This window comes from Ruditapes philippinarum, unplaced genomic scaffold, assembly GCF_026571515.1.
Source record: "Ruditapes philippinarum isolate M1 unplaced genomic scaffold, ASM2657151v2 ctg1922_1_1_1_1, whole genome shotgun sequence".
Classification (NCBI taxonomy): domain Eukaryota; kingdom Metazoa; phylum Mollusca; class Bivalvia; order Venerida; family Veneridae; genus Ruditapes; species Ruditapes philippinarum.
Window position 1 is genome coordinate 28,606 of NW_026852591.1, and position 15,983 is coordinate 44,588.

Genomic DNA, 15,983 nt, shown 5'->3' on the forward strand with positions numbered 1-15,983 from the left:
AAAACACATTACAATTGGTAACAAATTCCTAAATAATGTTTATAAATCACTATGTCATATATAAGAACAGAAATAAATCTAATATTGACATACAACTTAAGATATAGACACAAAAATGCTCTTGGTGCTTACCAAACTTTAGTAGTATATGATATAACTTTTCCTCGTTAGACACTTCTTCAATGAAATGTAAGATGAGTTACCTCTGACATACTGTTAATTTTGCCTTGATTTTTAACTCGAAGTAAAAACTTAAAGGAGCTGACAACAGAATTAGATATCTGAAATAAATCAAATATTGTAAATTATTATGTAAAATATTGACAAAGAATATAAGAAGTTGCTGAGACAAGAGGTGAAATACTGCGAAGTTTTAACAGTCCAGTTACTAAGGGTAGTCATGTTACTGGTCATAACTATACAGTTACAGCTCAACTGTTTTTAAGGGTGTATATTTCCATTTGTTACTACCTAATACCATGGAGTTACGTTTCTGTAAATCACTGCCAATACTCTAAAGTTACTTAATTTCAGATTTTTATATTCAGCTTTTACTTAGGCCCTTATACTCTTAATATTACTTGACTTAGATTTTCATTTTCAGCTTTTTCTTAGGCCCCAATTTGCTAAAGTTACTTACTTCGAAATTTTCATTTTCAGCTTTTACTAAGGCCCTTATACAGGCCCTTGTACCCTAAAGTTACTTTCTTAATTAAAGATTGTTTGGATGATTTTTCGTTTATTTGTTTGTTTGTTTCATTTTACGCATTTTCCTAACAGTATTTCAGTCATATAGGCGGGTAGTTTCCTAACCATCGTTCCTGGAGAGTTACACCAGTACTAGACTGCCTTCCTCCGTGCTAAACTACCAAAGCATCTCCCGGGGATCGAACCCACGCCAGAGAGGTAACTGGATTAGAAGTCATCGATTCTAACCCCTAACCCCTCGACCACGGAGGCAGTGAATGTTTTCTTCAATAAAGATAACTTGTGTTTCATTGGATTTATAATGAAGCCGTAGGCTTTACTCCATTTGTAGACTTCATTCAAAAAATTAAATGGCTGTATTTTCTTAACTGCTAATTGTGTAGATCAAGTGATCCAATAACGATTTATATTGTAAGATGACTTTGTACAGATGCTGAAAGTTCATTTGTCACATTTTATAAGGTGTCTAACAAACAGCATAATTATAGCAAATATCACCTAATTGACTTACTCATATTAGCTATCAAGCCAGCAGTAATTAATGATTGAATGTTTTACTGAATGCGTTTTAGATATGAACTATAACCTACACTTAAATCCTCCTACAATTAATTTATAATTCACTAACATACCTACTTTACAAATGTTATTATTTTTTGTACTTACATACATGCAATATTATTTCTGAAATCTGGATATACTACAGACTAAACATTTTTGCTCATTTATTTATTTATTTTTGTACTAACATGTATTAAAAAGAACGATAAGAGATTGCAAAAATAAAATATTTAAATTGCAATTTCAAATGCATTTCCGTTTTCTTTCCTTAAACTATTCTGCAAATAAAATGAACAAACCTTCTAATCCGGAAACCTTTCTAATCCGAACTTTTCTTCTGGTCCGGAGGAGTTCGGATTAGGCAGGTTCCACTGTATTAGTCTTAAAAGTCTTTCACCTGTAATTCAGAGTTTTTTTCATCCGTTATTCGGAGTTTTTTTCATCCGTAATTGAGAGTTTTCAGTTTTTCATCGGTATTACAGAGTTATTCATCTGTATTACAGAGTTTATTCATCTGTATTACAGAGTTTATTCATCCGTATTACGGAGTTTATTCATCTGTATTACAGAGTTTATTCATCTGTAATACAGAGTTTATTCATCTATATTACGGGAATACTAATCGACGGTCTCCACAAAATCGACAGTCTCCAAAGACCGTCTATGTTTGACAGAGTTTTTCATCCGTACATGTATTACAATTTAAATAGTTTATTCATCCGTGTAACAGTTTTTCATCCGTTTTTTAAAGTGTCAGATTTTTCCCCATAAAAGTTCCTGGATCTGTAACGTTGGGTACAGGACAAACATGTATAGCAATCATTTCATCATTAAATAAAAGTACAGCAAAACCTCGGAAAATCGTACCTTGCCCGGACTTCTTTCGGTTTTCAAATTTTCATACAAAGTGATTAATTGATCATTATGGTGTCTTTGTTTGAATCCGATTACTGTTCAACTCTTTTATCTCAATTCTTTTATCTAAAGTTATATTGTAAATGTCATGAGTTATTAAGTTTTCCCAATTCGTAAATAGAAATCAGAAAATTGGATATTAAACAATACCTTATCTGAATCAGAACTTTTTTTATTGGCTATTGAAATATATAATCAATGGAATTTATTGTTATTATTTTTACATAAAATCAATGCTAAAATAAAGTTAACTATACGATCAATCTTTTAAGCAAAACAAGTAACTATCTATTTTCATTTAGCAATGTTGCCCAATTCTTTTCGGTATTTTATAAAAAAGAAAGAAAGCAACAAATTCATAGGGGCCTACATGCGCCAAAGTCACTTACTCCGGAATATTCTGTTTTTCCCCAGCTAATCTTGGGGCAGAAAAACAAACGGTTTGTTTGTTTGTACCAGGGTATTAGAATGGAAAAAAAACTCACATTTTCCGAGTTCCTGTGAGCTATAACTTAAATATGAAATTAGTACACACTGACAAATGTTTTCACACCTGCAAATTAGGTGTCATTACTGGTAACTGAACATGATACCTGCCATAAGAAATCGTCCTGTTTACGGAATTCAGAGGTTCCGGTATTTATAGGATATTTTTCAATGAACGTACAAAAATATGTGACTTTTAAAAGCTATCTGGTTTAAAGAGGATAAGTTTTAGTTGTATTATGGTATTCGGCCGAAAAAAGTTATATAAGAAAATATACTGCATACATCCATCTTGGACTGATACAGATAATAATAATAATAATAATAATAATAATAATAATAATAATAATAATAATAATTAATAATAATTAATAATAATAATAATAATAAGGAGAAGGAGAAGAAGAAGAAATCTAAAGCATCAAAGTTCATTCTTTCCTAGGAGCATACGTCTTTGGAATAGCCTTGCTTTAACTGTTCAGTCTAGCCCCAGTGAGAGGCTTGACCCATTCTACAAATTCTAATTTGCACACTATGTCTTTTAAATTAATTGTCATGTAGAACTTTTATTCTTTTATCTTTTTAAATTTGCTTATAAATAATGTCATTTTTTAACCGTTCCCTGACAACGCGCCTGCTAGTCATAATCAGAATTGATTGTAAAACAGTATCATGCAGATGAAATGTAGTAGGGCAATCGTCCAGATTCCTGGTGCACTTTAAAGTCATCAGGTGAACTTGGTTGTTTTCGAAGAGGCAACACAGTAATTTTCATAAAACATGTACATTTAATTTCATGTTATCTGAATGTTGCCTAATTTTCGGCTCCTACAATGTACATGTTGGGTTTTATCATGTCTAAATATGACATAGATGGGCTCTTGGTGCTGGTTCCACCTCGTTTGTAAGCGGGGAGGGAAGGGAAAGATTGACCTTTACAAAGAGTGTGTAACCTAGACTCCGGCAATTAAAAGAAACCTAATTATTTTGGATTTCACATTAACATGTCAAGCCTGTTCGTTATCATTTACTGAAATAAGAAAGTTAGAGACCAATGCACAGTAAACTGGGAGCGTTACATAGCATCAGCAATCGAAACTTGTTGGGCTAGAAGATAAGAAAAATCCTTTTGTTAAGCTCAGAACCAGTTAGCATTGCGATAGTTGATCTCTGATCTCGTTCTCTTGTTTGGTACTTATAAATTTTATAACACAGCACCAAAAGCAACCCATTTCTATGGAACGCCATTACTGTCACAATAAACATTTTTCCCTATATAAAAAGCATACATGTTTCTAACTGATCATTATGGTTTGTGTATTTTCAGCGCACCTGAGGTACAAAGTGCTCAGGGATAATTTTTTGTGATTGCAGTGTCACCGTCGTTTGCCGTTATCCATAATTTCTTTAAACAAACAGCCAAACTTCACATGATTGATACTTAGGTTATAGTGTTGGTTATTGTAGTTTACCTTTCGAATAACGACCACAAGCCACCTTGGATTCAGTTCAGCAAGCGCATCGTTCCTGTGCAGGCTTTCCAGCAGTTGATCAGTACAAGTGCCTTCACTTTCACAAGGGACTGATAAATGCCAAGGCTGAGGTAAAATACGAATGACCGAAGAAATGATTTCATGATCAAATTACAACGAAAGTCACCTGCACTATGCATACGGCAATCGGACCCGTGTCGCCAGATTCACAGTCAAACGCTCTACTAATTGAGCTAATCGAAAGGTGACCTTTAGGTGGTCCTAAAAACTTATATCCATGTTTCCAGTCCGATGCAGAAGTAGGTCACAGGAACAAAAAAAAAAGACTTTACAAAAAGAAATCTTTAAAAATCATTTAATTTGTTGTGAAACTTTAATGCCAAGAGCTTAGTTTTTTTGGCATGAATCATTGCCTAGTGAACCCCCACAAAAGTCATGTAAGTCATGCCCCTGAGGCCAACATGGCAACGCCTTGGGGTAATTTAGTTTACATAGACTTGTGCAGTAAAGTACCTGCTAAGAGTTCAGATATTTGGCATGTAGCATCACCTTGTGGTCCTCTACGAAAGTTATAAAAATAACGCCCCTGGAAATATCAGGTCTTGTTCTGGGGGTCATTTAGTATAATATATTGACTTGCTTAGTGAAATACATGTTACTTAGCCTTCTAGTTTCAGATTGCAATACGAAAAGCTTAGATATTAGTCATGAATCATATCGTGGCAGACATCTTAAAATACTTTAAGAATAATACAGCTGGAGTACAAAATGACAAACCCAATAAAAAGTGTATCTTGTTTTAGCAATGTATCTCGGGTGAGCGATACAGGGCCATCATTTTCCCCGAAATTTCACCGTCTCTGAATAACTATAACTATATAGGTAATGACGTTTTTGTACTTAGTTAACCGCAGAAGGAAATGGAAAATTGGTTAATGTAGCACTGAAGAAGACAAAAAGTGTAATAATTCATTTAAATTTTCATGTATACATGTATAATAATCTTCGGACACGATGTGTTTCGGTTGAGTATAATATCGATTATAAATTATCAAGGGGACGGGCATCGTCGGATACCGACGGCCGAACTGTTAACACTTATCAGCCTGTAAATCAACCATAGGTATCCGACCATGGGGCGGGATGCACAAAATGAGCAATTGTTGAGCTACAAGTGGCCAAAAACACAATTCCAATATTTTTAAACTTAAATACATGTACATATATACAAACAGCAGACCTTAATGGGCGTATGACAACATACACTGGAGAAAATATGTTGTTTTTTGGGGTTTTTTTAACTATAGGGTAGCAATCAATATCGTTTTAACCTATCTAAAATAATGATGGAACCAATCTTCTTGTACAATATATATAGATCTATATACAAAGTTTATATAAAATAGATTCTGTACAACTAGTTGTTTTTTTCTTCTTCCATCTAAAATTATAACATTTCTTGAAGTCATTGTTAGCTTCTATTTCGCGTAATCAATAAAAATAAGAACCTATGATGTTACTTATTCATGCCTGTTTTGTTTGTGTATGCATTGTTTTCAGTACTTTAGGCATTTTAACGTCTTTTCTGCCTGGGGTTTTCTGTGATTTTTTATCCGTGAAATCTTTCACTAGTTTATACAATTTATATGCCTCATGCTCCTCCCGCATTACGTCATCAAATTTTCGAACTCGGAGCTTAACTCCATTTATTTTTAAGCCATTTTGGGAAAGTTCTTCACAAATCGTTGTCTCGGGAAATCGAACGATCCATCTGCTAGTGGCTTCCGGGTCAATCGAGTGCACAGAAACAGGATCAAATTGCAGCCCTGCTACTTTCTGATTTGTTTCCCTTTCAATTTTAGCTTTCAATTCGTCATGAGATATATCATTTTCCTCAAACCGAATACACACCGCATAAGGATCACTTGCTGGGAGAGTTTTGCGCATGCGCACAGTTGCCATCTTTTTCTTTTTCCATTGCTTGTAATTTGCTTTGAACTGAACTTCATTTAACAACGAATCTTTTTCTTGATTCGACTGTGTCATGTCTGTGTTGATTGCTGGCATCTTCTGAACAGCTCTGAAATAATAGAGGAAAATTTAAATGGAGTTTCGATGAATAGTTTTTAGTTTATATCTCAAATCAAACTTAAAGGCACGCCACTTTTCTTTCATATGACGACACTTGTAATAATTCCGAGACTTTAATACCATTTGATGTAAGACTAGACCGGTAACTTGTGTCTAAAATTTCAGATCATTAGCTCACTATGTTTTTACCATAATGTGGAAAAAAGACCAAAAATGAAAAGCGTTTAATATGTAACGGTAGCATAAATCGGGATAAGAAAAAAATACGATTTTGTTGTATTTGATTAGGAGTAGATCTATCCTTATCATATTTTGTATATATGTCATCTTTAAATGCACCAGATGATGTATACAAAAATTTAGTCTTGTGGACTTTAGTTGAGTTCCTTTAAGGTCAGAGGACTTGATTTCTTAAGATGAATGTCTGCATTGATATAGAGGTATCCCTCTATCATTCTTCCATTTCATTTGAAGACGTTTTTTCGTTTTTTTGTTGTTGTTTTTTGTATAATTGAACCTCACTTACTTTTAGAAGTCCCTATTTTCGACAAAGTCCTGTCTTACACAAAGTAAATTTTTAATTTGATAATTTGAAAGCAAAGTAACTAAAAATAAAAATCCAAGTATTTAGGATTATCGTTTGTAATTCGGCAACTACTAGTAACAATTGATGTATTTTGCAGCTTGGAAGAAGAAGTATCTCTCAGAGTGTGATTTATAAGAATGAAATTAATTCAAATCAAAGTGCATGTATGCCATTATACCATTACATGTATTTTTGTTGAACATGACAAAATTAGAACGAAAAGTAAGAACAGAAAGGTGTGATATAAGGCACCAGACTTAATATATTTTTTTATATTCAAGAATATATCACATGGAAACGAGAAAACTAGAAGTTATATTTTATATTTCAACCAAACTTAAGATTTTCCGTTTTCAAGCGAAATTTTAGCCGGTAAATATTTGTGTATAGCCAGATAAAAGTACCCTCCTAGTTTAACAGAATTCATTAACCCCCATCAAAACCCCCCCCCCCCCCCAAAAAAAAGGAAAGAAATAAAGAAAAGAAAACAACAACAGAAATCACTTTGTTATTGTAAATAAATGTTAATGCCTTATATCAAAAACAAGATGTTGTTTTATAACTCGACCGAAATGGGTTTTTTTTTTTTTGTTCTTCGAGGAGGTCTACGGCAATGGGTGCTAATTAATGCCCATCCAGGGGATGAAATAGATTTGGATTTTTTTCTCTGAAGTTCACTGTGCTCTCTGAAGTTCTTGTGCACTGAGAGCGAACAAAAGAAACATAATAAAAGTTTTCAGCAACCTAAGTATGTCTCTAAAAGTTGAAAATCTTTTTTAAAAAAACAATAGTATTGGTATTTGGATCAGCAATCAAATGCACCCGGTGCATGTCAATTACTATAATGATAATAGTTCATAATTCCACTTCTAAATTGCATCATATCTTAAAGAGGATATTGAATGAGTGTAATTTCAATACTATCTTTATTGAAGGAGTTGAATAAATTTATAATATGCAACATTATATAATTTTATTCAACGAGTTCAATGAATTCATTTCGGAACGAGTCCCACTAGAAACATTCATCCTTCAATTAACACTCCCCGTGGGGCTTGAACGTTCGACCTCCCGGTCCGAAGGCGGACGCCTTAACCACTAGGCCAACGGTACCGGTAAATATATGTAAATATATGCACGGCCGTGCAATACCATTTTTACGGAGACACAAAAGCGGCACGGGTGTGTGATAAACACAGATATTAGATAATAAATGTGTTCTATGTATTAACTAACAAATACTGTGGTTTTTATTATTGACCATACTTCTGACATTAATTAGAAACTGTTTTCATACTCATTACAGAGAGTCCTCCTATGAAGTTTAAATGTTATTGGTCAAATGGTTGTCTAGTTATTGAGCGGAAACGAACTGTTCTAACCACCAAAATACATTCCAACGCCATTTGCAAAACAATATACCCCTTATCTTCGAAATCAGGCATATTCCGGTCGATTTCTTTTGCAATTCATTGTTAGATTTGATTATATTCACGCATATTTATTTTTGAACCATTTCGCACAATCAAATTAATTATTCCGGGTAAATGAAGTGAGCGAATAAAATTTTACAAATACGTAATTGCTTCGGAACTTTATCGAACAGAACACAGATCTCGAAAAGATATTTTCAATCCCGACATGTTAAAAGTCTCAGTGGAATATCTTCGAGTAATTTAAAAAAACCATAATGCTTTGCCTTGAATGATGAGTGTAACCTTTTTAAATAAAGACTATAGTAATGAAATCAAAAATGATATAGTTTATTTTTCCTTCCGGCACGAAATCAATGAATGCTCGTACACCATTTATCATTTTCTTCGTCATTTTATGCATTTGCCCCCACCCACTTAAAAAAAGATAAATAAAGGTAATAATAAATGAAAAACTAAATTAAAAAAAAAAACATTATTAGATATAAAATTTCGTCAAACGCCGTTACAAGCCATCTTAACGAAGGTTATAATATTGATTGGAAGAGGCGTAAAAGCTAGATTTGGCGCGTCTTATTAAAAAAAAATATGATATTAGATATATGATTAATTACAACAAATACCGTCACGTGTTTACTATATCTATAACACACTTGAAGTCAATTTACAAAATCAAATCATAACAGCTTTTTCAGGTGTTCAAATGTAACATTTGATAACTTGTCATGTTTTAACAAGGTCTTCTTGTATTTGACTTAAAATTCTGAACATTACAACTTACCGAGTAACTCCAGCTGTCGGCGTTTCCACCGGTTCTAGAAGTGTGTTCTTCGTAGTTCTGCTCCATTGGTCAAAATCATGAGTTTTCCATTCGCTGCTTAATACTTTTGAGCTAAATCCTGCTCCAACGACAGGACCTTGCTTATTTTCTTTATCGTTATCCTGTGTCTCATCATCAAGTTGAACAGGTCTCTTTGAATCTTGTGAAGAAACACGCCGCATACTGTCTTGGTATCTTTGGTTGAATTCGTCTAAATGCCGGTTAAACGTTCTTAAATCATTATCGAACGTGCTTGATGCACCGTATTTCTTAGCAGCCGTGGGTTGATGATGCAATACGTTGCCTTTATTTGATTCATATAGACTTATATCAGGCAAATTATTGTTTTCAACAGGGCTGTATCGATCTCTTACGTCATCAAAATAATCGTATCTGTGATCGCTTGAACTGCCATGATTAGTTTTATCCTTACTCATATTATAGTATCTGTATCTATTCTCTTGTTCGATGTAGGTATGGTTATTTCCCCAAGCTTCTCTTGGCACATTAATATCCGCATTTGATCTCTGTTGTATCTTGGCTTGAACAAAACGGAAGTCTTCATGCGCATCTTTATTGCGCAGCACCGGATGATATTGACCAGGGTTGCCAGTCTCGGACTGCAGTAACACGAACGCACCTTGCACTTCAGGAGATGGTACCAGTCTGAAGTCATCAGCCAGATAACCTTGCGGCGGAACAAGTTTGAAATCACCAACTTCTCTAGGTTCTGTTGGAGCCAACCGAAAACATCCAGCTTCGGTAGGTTGGCAACTCTCAAGTCGAAATATAGGGACTCTATTTCCATGAAAATCTTCTGATTCATAATGCGGATCCTGTATTTGAACTAACTTAAAATAACCTGCTTTTTCCATGTTTGTTTTTATCATTCGTAACTTCCCACCGTTAACTTCAACTGACATGAAAACATTATCTTTCAAAGGGGAACTTGCATCTGGATGTGATTGCCTTATTAAAGTTTTTTTTCTTGGTGTAAAAGAAAACCTGTTTTCCTGAATTTCCGGGGTGTTTGATATTTTTCCTCGGAAAAAAAGGGTCTCGCCCCCCGGGATACATTGAAAAATTTTTCGATCCGCATGAAAATACCGCAAGGTGCCAGGTGTTGTTTTCCCCGTCAATGGATACTGTCCTCTTAGATTCACGCGGTTATAGAACGGACCGATAGAGTTTATCTTCCAACTTACGTACTTGTCATCCGAATCATACCTAACTGTCCCATGCAAACCTCTTATTTTCAATAAATTTGGAAGTGTAGAAAAATCTACTTTACATGTCAGCTCCGGTGCAGAACCTGTTCTTTTCAAAGGCTGTGGTTTTCTCCCAGTTTTATACCGTTTATTGTCAGATTCTGTAAAGTTGGTTCTAACCTGCACGGTCGTCATAGGATATTCAGAACTGCTCCATTCAAGACCTGGAGGTGGCTCCGCCCTCCAAACATGGCGGCCAAAAAAGGGCGGCAGCTGCCCGTTTGTCGTCTGAAGAATCAAAGACTGGCTTGAGGTTGGCATCTGTCAAATATAAAAATTATGAAAGAGTCCAGGAAATTCTATATTTCTACCTCCTTGACAAAAAATATAAATACCATATGTAGCTCAGTACCAACATTCATGCCTTTCTAATGAAAGTATTGAAACATATAAACTAGTTTGCGAACAAATCTTTTCTACAGATATTCGTAATGAAAATAAGTGAACATTTATTTAAGAATTACAATTTTTTTATAATGCCATCAAACACTCCATTAAAATCCTCCCCATATATATTTATTGTAAATACAGCGTTTTTAATTTGTTTTGTTTAAATTAACCTTAATTAATTCTGTATTCCTTTTTTTCAGTTTGCTTTAAACCTTTTTTTTCATTTTTTTTTTCAAAAACAATCCATCATTTTCACTCGCAAGCGTAAATGTGGGCGAACTTTTGTTCAAAAGCACTGTTCAAACATGTTGACTTATTAATTACAAATTATTTATACCTCCTTGTAACCTAAGCCTCTCATAAAACTTTCATTGTTTACCCACATCTATTGTGTACACGAAGTTAATGTTGAAAACCCAACGTCCCTTTATTTATATTTAACGTTTAAACCCATTTTGGGAAGGAAAATGTTAGCCTGTTTTTAAAACATTGTAAATTACATTTAAGATGCCCTTTTAGAGTTTTAAAAGAGGTATTTCAATTTTCACGACCATAAATTCTTACGCAGCACAGAGTTTAAATATCGATTAAGTATTTAATAAATCGGTTTCTGCTCTTCAGATTTTATGAAGGCTATGACACTTTAAAATGTTTCAAGAACCTTATTTCAACTTTCACTCCTTAAAGTATAATTTTGAAGTAAACTTAACCTTAAAGAATGTCCCTTTTTCATGTATGTATGCATACGTAGTATTTATTACAAAACCGATCACTTAACGTTACAGTCAAATCAATAAAATGATTATTTGATTGTTCAAAATGCAACAATGAATTTCATTGATCAGAAAGCTGTTTTTAAAAGTTTAAATTCTCTTATGTTTTACTCTTTATGCATTATAGCATTATGAATTGCAAAATCATTAGAGAGGGACCATTGTGATTATTTATCGGCCCATAATTACTTCATGTATTAATTTCCCGTGAATTGGTGAAGTATAATTGATTTTAGCTGCTTTCTGTTGTTGCATAATATTATAATGTTTTACATATACATGTATAAAACATGTATATAAAAAAGTATTGTTTGATTTATAAATGTTTTACATGAGTATTAAAATGTTTGTCTTTTATCCTCTTTTTATTAACACTGTCTTATAGACATCTGTATCACTATTGATCCATTTGTTCATGTACCGCTTTATTGATAAATTTCTACATGATATATTTAGAACAGGTCACAGGTAAACCTGTGAACTTTTTACAGTATCATAGTTTAAAACAGGCAATAAAAATGTACATGCAATTAGTTATTTGTAGTTATTTTTTCAAAAGTTCTAAAGATTCATATATTCAATGCCTTCCAAACAAAGAATTATTCATAGAACTTTAGCTACAAACTCAATTTTTGTTTAAAATGAAAAAAATTGTTGACAATAAATGTGTACTTTTTGTAAAATGCTGTGAAGAAACACTTTTACATTTATTTTGGGAATGTCAGAAAATTCAAGCCTATTTTTCAATATCTTAGAGAAAACTTACATAAATTTGATGATTGTTCTTTGTTGTAAATCATTCCCATATTAGGTACAGAAACTTAAAGATTTTTAAATATGACAAAAATTGTTTTTCTAGGAATTTGGAAAGATATATTTATTTGTCTAAAGAGAAAAACTTTTTTACCTAACATGCCTATTTGGTTTTTAAAAAAATAGGTTTTTTGAAATTAGCATGGAACTATATCTATAGAATTACAAATTGACAAGATGAAAAATAATAGATGGTCAATTATAAAATCCTTAAATTTCTTTATGTGAAACAAAAAATTTTTCCTCGTAAAAATTTTGTTTTTGTTTAAATTTAATTTTTTAGTAGTTTTTTTTTGGTAAAAATTTTTTGGAAAATAGTTTGGGTTTTTAATTGTAGGGAAATGTTTTTTATTTTTAAATATAAAAAAATATATCCCTTTTAGATGTTTTTGACAATATTTACATTAATATAATTATTTTGCAACATATATATTGTATATTATGATGGAGTATGACCCCGATCCCCTATTACGGGGTAAATAAAGGGGTTACCCAGATGGGGCCTCAAAAAAAATAAAAAAATAAATAAATAAATTTCTACATGTTACCAATTTTTTGCCGCTTAACACCATAACGTGGTTCGCACGTTTAACGCATGTTCCGTTATGACGTCTGTTTTGCACTTTGACAAGTGCTATAGGTCAGTTAAACAATCGTCTATACATACACATAATATGTTAAAAGTTTGTATATAACCAATTTATGATAAAATAAATATTTTTTTTACATATAATGAATTAATTAATCAGGAAACAAAGAACATATGGCTTACATTGAAGAAAACAAATTGAGGATGTTCAAGTTTCTTCTATAAATACAGGATTTGTTTTCTTTGAGTGGTATGAAAATAAATATTTCACGAGTGGTGATAGCCACTCGTGAAATATGATAATGTTCATATTACAAGATGAAAATAAATCCTGTATTTATAGAAAAGAAACTTGAATTTTCTGTTTATTATGAACATTTTTCTTTTTTTTAACATAACAATTTGAAAGATTTCCACTTTATGAATTTAGAAGAAAGTAGTCCGGCTATACACCAGTGAAAATACGGAAAATATGTTTCACTGCAGTGAATGCAATGAAAAAAATTTTTACGGTGAAAATACGGATAATGAATATACGCATTTTATTTCATTTCCCTATATTTCATTTATAAGTATAAGATAACAATTTTTATCATATACTTATAAATGTTGTTTTGAGAAATATTGATGAAATAAATGCTTATCTTTATTTTTGTATTTTCACTGTAAAAATTACTGCAGTGAAACATATCTTCCGTATTTTCACTTCTGTCTTGCCGGACTACTTTCTTTTAAATTCAACCAAAATATTTCAAATTGTTATGTCAAAATAAATAAATAAATAAATAAAAAATAAAAAATAAATAAATAAATAAATAAAAGAAATAAATAAATAAATAAAGTAAAAAATAAAAAAGTAAAATAAAAAAAAATGAATATAAAAGCAAAAATTCAAGTTTTTTCCATGGATAAAGGATTCATTTTTATCGAATGGTATGAAAATAAATAGAGGATATTCAAGTTTTTTCTATAAATACATGATTTATTTCCATCGAGTGGTATGAAAATAAATATTTCATGAGTGGCGGAAGCCACGAGTGAAATATGGTAATTTTCATGCCACAAGATGAAAATAGATCATGTATTTATAGAAAAAAACTTGAATTTTCTGTTTATTATATACATTTTTCTCTTTTTCGCGATAAAATTTGAAAGACTTTCCCCTAAATTGTGTGTACTGGCAGAATTTAAAGAAAGTAATCCGGCAAGACACCAGTGAAAATACGGAAAATATGTTTCACTGCAGTGAAAAATAATTTTTTACAGTGAAAATACGGAAAATGAAAATTTTATTTCATCAATACTTCATTTATAAGTATATAATAAATAATTCATAAGTGTCGGTAGCCAGAAGTGAAATATGATATTTTTCATATCACAAATATCCCCTTTGTATTGGATATGTTTTTACCATGTTATTTACTGAATACTGAAATAAATCTATCTATCTATCTTTGTATTCTTTGGTAATCTGATATTTATATTTTAGCAACTCATCCGAAATAAGACTTGAAATATACGACTACCGACTATCTTCATGATTACAGAAACACAATACTCCAGAACTCGTCCGAAAAAGTGCATTATTTCGTAGTACTTTCTTTTTCTTAGCGGTATATATACTTTATCCCACAAAACATACAGTGCTAAAAAATGTAATTTTTTTTATCCGAAATCCAGAAAAAGTGCTGAATTCCTTCTCTTAAACATGAAAAAGAAACTACATTACAAGTACCTTCAGATAACTTTCTATCACAATCTATATAGCATAGATATCTTTACTTACAATGAAACATTAAATCTTTCTAATGATATGCTATTTCTCTAATTTGGACAAATAAATATATTTTGCATTCTCTCGTTGTCTTTATTGTGTTCCCAGACGATAAAGTATGAATAAATCCATACACAATATCCCATTATTGCAAAATTTCAAGAATCGCAGTCATAGTAAAATTTCATTGTTTAATGTAATCTTTCTCTTATTAAAATTTTTGGAGACTGTAAATAATTTAATATTACATGTTGCATCGAATAAATAGCTTTGGTGAATACTTTAAATTTAAAATCTATAACTTAAACTTTGTATCCTTGAAAGTTTACTTCAACTTATTTATAGACTCCCACAACAACAACAACAACAACAACAACAACTTATATACTGATTTGAATTTATAACTCACCATTGTTATATTAAAATAGATATCAATTTACTTATATTAAGCACTCACTTATAACCATGCATTATAAAACGTTTGGATTCCAATTGACTTTAGGTGTAAACGATTATTATCCGAAATACCGTCGTATTTAATACATATATAATAAGAGTCTATTAATTAAAAAAATAATAAAAATCTTATTTAATATCTTAACATTTCTATAGCAATACATTAAAAATACTAAATTTAAGTATTTTGACACGATATAATGAAAAAAATCCCGACATTTTATTTTGTCTATGTAAAACCGGAATACCGTACATGTATCTGTTTCGTGTATTCATACATTTAATTTTGGTTGTTGTTGTTGTTTTTATTATTAAAATAATTATTTTTTTATTCAAGAATAAATTACTTATGAGAAATCGTTTCTTTGTTTCGGTCTCTTCATATTTCAAATAAAGTACAGGAGGACGTCAAATATCAATTCACTTTTCATATTTATAAAAAAGTAGTCATTTCAATTCACTGTATACAAAAAGAATATTCTTCTTCTTTTTGCCTATGTTGAAAATATTATTATGCCATGAATAATTGTATTCTTGATAGTAATTATATTGTATGTTAAGCACTTTTATATAACTGCTAGGTGAATGGAGTTGAACACACGTGTTTGATAAATATACAGAACAGTTCTTGCACTCCACTAACCTTGAAAGTATACAAACCTAACATTTGATATCTTTACTTTCATAGTTTTCAGTTACTATAACCTTATCTGATGTTAATTAGTTGCAATTTGAGCTTTATTGTACTTTTATTCATGTTTGCCACCTCGCTGTGTCATGTTTGTTCATGAAATGTAAGAAATAATAGTGTTGTTTTTTACTTCGTT

General features: G+C 31.6%; 1 protein-coding gene across 1 annotated transcript; it reads right to left on the reverse strand.

Annotated features, from left to right (window-relative positions):
- Positions 1–5,229: 5,229 nt before the first annotated feature.
- LOC132717960 (uncharacterized) lies at positions 5,230–10,054 on the reverse strand. Its single transcript, XM_060701559.1, has 2 exons — positions 9,055–10,054; positions 5,230–6,243 (listed from the first exon to the last, which is right to left on the reverse strand). The coding sequence occupies exons 1-2, from the start codon at positions 10,014–10,016 to the stop codon at positions 5,688–5,690; spliced, it is 1,518 nt and encodes a 505-aa protein (XP_060557542.1). The 5' UTR covers positions 10,017–10,054; the 3' UTR covers positions 5,230–5,687.
- Between the last annotated feature and the right edge of the window lie 5,929 nt (positions 10,055–15,983).